Source organism: Somniosus microcephalus, chromosome 5 (assembly GCF_052327205.1).
Source record: "Somniosus microcephalus isolate GS21.2 chromosome 5, FLI_Smic_1.0, whole genome shotgun sequence".
NCBI lineage: Eukaryota > Metazoa > Chordata > Chondrichthyes > Squaliformes > Somniosidae > Somniosus > Somniosus microcephalus.
The window spans coordinates 97,636,700-97,643,887 of record NC_140991.1 but is presented as its reverse complement, the minus strand read 5'-3'; the positions used below and the strand labels follow the sequence as shown (position 1 = coordinate 97,643,887).

Below are 7,188 nucleotides of genomic sequence, written 5' to 3'. Positions count from 1 at the left end.
GTGTTTCTGTGCAGAAATCTTGACTTGTGCCAATTCTAACAAGGAAATTATTTCCTCCATACAAATGGTACACTTGGAGCCATTTCTAAGGTGTCCATTTGGAATAATAAAATGTGATAATGCACTAACCTAATATGAGGCAAGTAGATTTTAACCAACATTGACTTGAGGGCGGAAATAAAACATGATTTAATGGTGACTTTTGAGCATATTTGTGTTAATGCTGCAATAATTATATATTCATATTCACACACAGTTGAAATTGATGTTAAAACATCCAAATAACCATCGGTTCCCTACTTTGTATCAAAATTGAAATAATTTTCCCACTTTCTTGCACGTCTATTCATATACACATATAGTGCTGCAGTTATACTCCTTTAACAAAGACATTCGTGTACATTGGTTTGTAAAAACAAAATAGAAAAGCTACATCCTTGGGATTTGTCAGTTAATCATGCAAACAAGCACAGTAAGACAAGTTCACGAAATTCATTAATTATTTGAACAAGACTGCCCCACAGTGGCGAGAACCTGACAATGGATTGTAGTAACTAAAAATGAATGTGATGTCAACAGTACATGGAAACAAATCACAAATGCTTCAATGATCACAAGCAAATGCCACTACAACAGCCAGCTAAAAAAGCGAGTTACTACAGTGTTTGTTACCTGGGAGCTCAGTAATAGTCTCGACAGGGATACAAGCCTTAGCATCATCTCCTGTAACTATCTGTCCTAGTAAATAAGAAAAGTTATTTGCATAGGCAGGACTAATTGTTTTACATTACTTTTAATTCTGTTTCGGTTATATTTGTTTCTTGCACAAGAAATTCATAAGAAAAAAATTCTGAAACTGCTTTTATAACAATGCAGCAGAATACAATGATCAAGGTGGTATGGGAAACTAATAAATTAGATTTATTTATTAATTCAATATAAGTAATATATCAACCACCTATGAAGAAAACGTGAAACATTTTAGTCAGGCAAGCTGTTTGTTTTTATTCAGTTTTCGCCCCCTCTCGATGAGCCTCGATAGTGAGTGTCACCAGGCTCTCTCTCCATGGGGCATCACAGCCGAACCCAATCCAATCTTCAAACTAGTCACACACAAACATACTTTCCAGCAGGGATTATTGGATTGTGATCAGGTGCGAGAATCTGACTGATTCTTCCCCCTACAGGCAGTGAGGCCATATGTCGTGCCCCTCTATTTCTACCCCAGTTGAGATGAGCTAACTGAGCACAGTCCAGGGATCAAACACAACCTTTCCAGACTGCATAGCCCAATATCACATTGGGGAGTATGTTTACCTATTGAACCACCAGGAAACCAGCCAGGCAAGATGTCCCTTGGAGTGTTTACCATATAAAGCCGAATCAAGGTTAACTACTAACTAAATTTACTTGACTTTCTGGTATACTTTGACTCATTCTAGAAGAAAAATTTGCACGGATGCTTAAAAAATTGCAGATTAGCTGAAACTGATAAAGCAAGATTGACTTTACAAAAAAAATGTTCTTCTCAAGGCATTGACTCCAAGTGGCCATTATTCATCTGTGAGCCTAGACACCGAGTATTAGCAGGTTATTTTACTGCAGTAAGCATCACAGTCGATTCCAATTCTGTCCTTAAAAGATGTTCAGACATATACACCTCCAACAGGGGCTGTTGGCTAGCAATCTGGAGTGGGAATGTAGGCTGATTTTCCCCTCACAATGCTAGGGCCAATGGCTAGCTGCACAGCCCTTTTGTCGCTTTATATCAGCTAACTCAGCACAGACTCAGATTGTCCCTGGGACATTCCTTGTCTGTATAGCTTAGCTACTCAGTGGTTTAGCTGCCTGAGCCTTCAGGGGAGCCATTCTAGGCAGAGTTTTAATCATATTAATAATGTTGTTGTTAATCATGCCTGGTTATCCACCTGAAGGCATTCAATTCTGAAGACAAGTTGTTGAATACAGTATATTAAATTGAAGGAAGTGCAAGTAAATTGCTGTTTCACCTGAAAGGAGTGTTTGGAGCCCTGGACGTGGGAAGGGAGGAGGTAAATGGACAGGTGTTGCATCTCCTGTGCTTGTACAGGAAGGTGCCGTGGCATGGGGAGGGTGTGTTGAGGGTGCTTGAAAGTGGACTAATTGTCAGTAAGTGGCAATCTAAAAATTCTACTCACCCGTTGCATTTGTCCTAGCTCTCATTTCAGGGCGCACAATCCTTCAAAAAATTCAGACAAGTGACCAGAGTGATTTAAGATGCTTGCTTCCAGTAGAAGTTACTAAGTGGCTATTTGATATGCAGTCATGGACATACTAGCACCCTGCTTACTTCCCAAACCACCAGGAGAACTGGACATAAAAGGCTTTGAGGTATTTAAAGATGAATCAAGGCTGGCTGAATCTGGCTGTTTTTTTGTTGTTGCTATACTTGACCCAATCTACAAGAAACATTTATGAGATTCTTGAATGGTAGTCATACTGTTTGAAAATGACTTCTGTACCCAGTTGAGCTGTATGTCTGAGCACAGTAAGGCTTTACATAAAGATTTTAAACAGATTTTGTGTTGCTTGGATGGTGAGTTCCCAAACTTGGCTGTAGTTTTGGGGAACTCGCCTAGTGCTGGTTGCACTGCTGTCCTGAGAGAGACAAGGCACCGGATATTACGATCCCTATGGGTGAGTACGCGCTGTGTACCCACCCGTAGGGGCATCGGAAATGCCGGTTTCAGGCATGCCAAGCGCATGTGCTGAAAACCGGCATTTCCGATCTGTCGAGAATGCTCTTGACAGATCGGACGCCTGCCCTGGAGAAGGGCCTCTGCGGGGGGATAGTTCCGCTTTCTGGAGACCCTCCGCCCGCAGAAAACCCTTAGAAATCTTACACATGGTAAAAGCAGGCGTAAGGCCTGCTTTTACCAGCATAAGATTTGAAAAAAGTAAAAAAAAAATTTTACCCACTCATTTATCATTTAAAATTACTTTAAAAAAGGTAAGTTTATTTTTAGCCCCGTAAAAACTTTAATTATTTTTTCAAAAAATTAAATTTGTTTAAAATATTTAATTTATTGTAATTTCAACTAATTTTAAAAATGTGATTAAAAAAAATTATTTAATGTTTTACAGTGTTTTGGGGTGATCTCCATTCATATATTTGACAGGTCTATCTGTCAAGTGTATGAAGGGAGATTCCCATCTCCTATTGGCTCCCCATGGCCCACGTGATCCCAGGGACGCTTGCGAACCGCATGCGCCTCTGGGATACGTGGGCCCTGCGCATTTCGAGTTAGAGAGGCCCAGGAGCGGAAGTGTCCGGAACTCGGGAGCCCTCAGGTAAGTCCGTAGATTTTTTCCAGATTGGAGGCCTCCGCACGCAGGAAGCTTCCAATCGGAAAATACGGCCCAAGGAAATAAATTGCCATTCAAAATATGATAAATTCATGCTACTGGGTCTGTCCAGACAATTACCTGATACACCGGTGAATCACAAACATTTAACAAAGTATCTACTCAAACTTATCAGCAGCAACTATATTAAACAAAAGTGTTGAAGCTTCATTGTATTTACTGACAACTGGTCCACTCTTCAATCACCCTCAACACTCCCTCCCCTTCCCACGGCACCTTCCCATACAAGCGCATGAGGTGCAACACCTGCCTTTTACCTCCTCCCTTCCCACTGCCCAGGTGAAACAGTGATTTACTTTCACTTCTTTCAATTTAATATACTGTATTCAACAACAACTTATATTTATATAGCAGCTTTAATGTAATAAAACGTCCCAAGGCGCTTCACAGGAGCGTTATCAAACAAAATTTGACACCGAGCCACATAAGGAGATATTAGGACAGATGACCAAAAGCTTGCTCAAACAAGTAGAGCGTCTTAAAGGAGGAAAGAGAGGTAGAGAGGCAGAGAGGTTTAGGCAGGGAATTCCAGAGCTTAGGGCCTAGGCAGCTGAAGGCACGGCTGCCATTGATGGAGTGATTAAAATTGGGGATGGTCAAGTGACCCGAATTGGAGGAGTGCAGATATGTTGGAGGGTTTTAGGGCTGGAGGACATTACAGAGATAAGGAGGGGCGAGGCCATGGAAGGATTTGAAAAGAAGGATGAGAAGTTTAAAAAACGAGGTTGCTTTACCGGGAGCCAATGTAGGTCAGTAAGCACAGGGGTGATGGGTGAACGGGACTTAGTGCGAGTTAAGACACAGGCAGCAGAGTTTTGGATGACCTCAAGTCTACGGAGAGTAGAAAATGAGAGGCTAGTCAGGAGTGTGTTGGAATAGTCAAGTCTCGATGTAACAAAGGCATGAATGAGGATTTCAGCAACAGATGAGCTGAGACGGGGCAGAGTCGGACGATGTTACGGTGGTAGAAATAGGCGGTCTTAGTGATGGCGCAGATATGTGGTCGGAAGTTCATCTTGGGGTCAAATATGACACCAAGGTTGCGAACAGTTTGGTTTAGCCTCAGACAGTTGCCAGGCAGAGGGATGGAGTTGACGGCTAGGGAATGGAGTCTGTGGCGGACTGGAGACAATGGCTTCGGTCTTCCCAATAGCTGGAGGAAATTTCTGCTCACCAGACAAGCAGTCTGACAATTTCGAGGCAGTGGTAGGGTGGTAGAGCGAACATGTGGAAACTGACGTCGTGTTTTTGGACGATGTCGCCGAGGAGCATTATGTCGATGAGAAATAGGAGTGGTCCAAGGATAGATCCTTGGGGGACATCAGAGGTAATGGCGCGGGAAGGGGAAGAGAAGCCATTGCAGGTGAATCTCTGGCTACGACTGGATAGATAAGAATGGAGCCAGGCGAGTGCAGTCCCATCCAGCTCGCTGCTCACGATGCGGTGCAGTCTCTGCTGCATTGGGGAGACCAAATGAAGATTGGGTGAATACTCTGTGGAACACCTCCGATCAGTCCACAAGCATGACCCTGAGCTTCCGGTCACTTGTCATTTTCATTCTCCGCCCAACTCCCACTCTGACCTCTATGTCCTCAGCCTCCTACACTGTTCCAATGAAGTGCAACGCAAGCTCGAGGAACAGCATCTCATCTTTCGGTTAGGTACTTTACAGCATTGAGTTCAACAATTTCATAACCAATGCTCCCATGTTTTCGAACAGCAGCTGTTGGTAATAATTCTGCCGTTGTCATTTACAGCTCCTCTAGACCCATCTTTTGTTTCTTTCCTTGTTTCATTATCACCCCTTTTTCCTTGCACCATCATCTCTTTTGTCATTTAATCACTCCTGCCTTCCACCCTATCATAGACCTTCCCTTTTGTTCTTTCCTCCCCTCCCCACTTTCCCTGCACCTGCACTTGCTTAAAACCTGTTACATCTCTAACTTGTTCCAGTTCTGATGAAAGGTCACCTAAAACGTTAACTGTTTGTCTCTCCACAGATGCTGCCTGACCTGCTGAGTATTTCCAGCATTTTCTGTTTTTATTTCAGATTTCCAGCATCTGCAGTATTTTGCTTTTGTAATAAAAGCATATTTGTTCTCTTCAGTAGACAATAAGATATGTTTTGCTCACCAGGTCAAAGTTAAGAAATATATTCAAGTTTGTGACTTACTGATGTGGCTGGTAGTATTTACAGCCATTTATTACAGCTGCCAAACAGAATTGTTCTAGGAATACGGAGCAGTTTAAGTCCCAATGTTACACAGTGTATTCTAACTAATGATAAACTTCAATTCTCACACACAAGTGTACATCTAGAAGTGTATATCAAAACAAACGGATTGAGTAGTTTAAATGATTAAAAAGTTAATACCTGTAGTTCACTTATTTCTGGGACTATTTGGTATAGGTAGTGTAGTGATTATTTTACTGTGATTATGAGCCTGAACTAATAATCTAAAGAACGGGAGTTCAAATTCCACTATGGCAGTTTGGGAATTTGAATTCTGCAACTTATAAAAAAAAAAAATGTCTTGGCTTGTTGTAAAAACCCAAGCTACTCGGTTGCATCAAACCATTACCAGCAGTTCAAGAAGGCGGCCCATGAGCGCCTTCTCAATGCAACTAAAGCTGGGCAATAAATGCTGGCCTTGTTAGTGATGTCCACATCCCGAGAATTAATTTTAAAAAATCACTAAAGAACTTTCAAAGTTTCACTGAACGAGCAATACACAGAATAGATATTTTCCTTCTATTGTTACCTACGGATTCTGAAGAGTTAAAAGGGAGCTTCCTGTCTGAATTGCCAAGATCACTGTTGTATTCATATAACTGGAGCAGGACAATGCCCCATTTTATTGTAGAAAACATTTTATACAAAATGCCTTTGATGCACATTTTTTTTAAAAACATAAAAATATTAAAAAGGACCTGAGACACTAGCTAGTGTATACTTACTACATTTAGGATTAAATAGCAACATAGTGAATACTTTTAATAATGGTTTATCTGCCCTGAACTCTTAATTATATTCATTGTCAGATAATTAGATTAGGACTATCCCCTTTTGTTTTATCTCATCTGGACCTAATTTTCATCAAATCAATTCTTCTAAGAATGCCTAAAGTAGGAATGCTAAGTGCCAGAAAAATGGTACTCTCCTAAGTATTCATACCCAAACACTGGATTAACTACAACACCGGCAATATTCAATTCAATAAAGTATAATTCAAATTAATGGTTACATAATCACCACTATTCATACAGAATATTTGAGTGATTCATAGTTATTTCTAAACCAAAAAAAGAAAAGAAATAACATGGCTGTATTATTTCTTGCTTGATAGCAAAAGAACAGAAAATTAGAATTAGAATTTAGTAAATAACAATAAAACACTGCACAATTTAAAAGAGACTGTAATACCTTGTGCAAGTCTGACTACAAATCACTTTGGTTTCTTTACATGTTTGGTCAGCCTCAGGTTTATTCATCCAATCATTTTTTAAATGCATCATTTTGCTGTGATTCCATCTTCACATTACCCCTTATTGTTTACTGTAGCTATTGGTATAAATGTCATTATTATTCTGTGAACCTGCTTTTTCCTCAGAAAAAAAGTTAAAGTGAAACAAAAGATAGCCTGGTAAGCCTTTATACAATAAAATTGGACTGCCATTCCGATGGCCTGTCTTTGAACCCCAGCTTCAACTGATATTCAAAATTCAGCTGCTCTTAATGGGCAAGTATTACCAAATCTCTGTTGGGATCTCTAGGTGAAACTG

General features: G+C 40.6%; 1 protein-coding gene across 2 annotated transcripts in view; it reads right to left on the bottom strand.

The window, feature by feature from the left end:
• tbc1d5 (TBC1 domain family, member 5) overlaps positions 1–7,188 on the bottom strand; it is a 508,566-nt gene that overhangs the window by 182,539 nt on the left and 318,839 nt on the right. For both annotated transcript variants that reach the window (XM_085988017.1, XM_085988016.1), the window contains exon 16: positions 673–738. In XM_085988017.1, the coding sequence (XP_085844143.1) occupies positions 673–738 (66 nt within the window). The remainder of the gene's footprint in view (positions 1–672; positions 739–7,188) is intronic.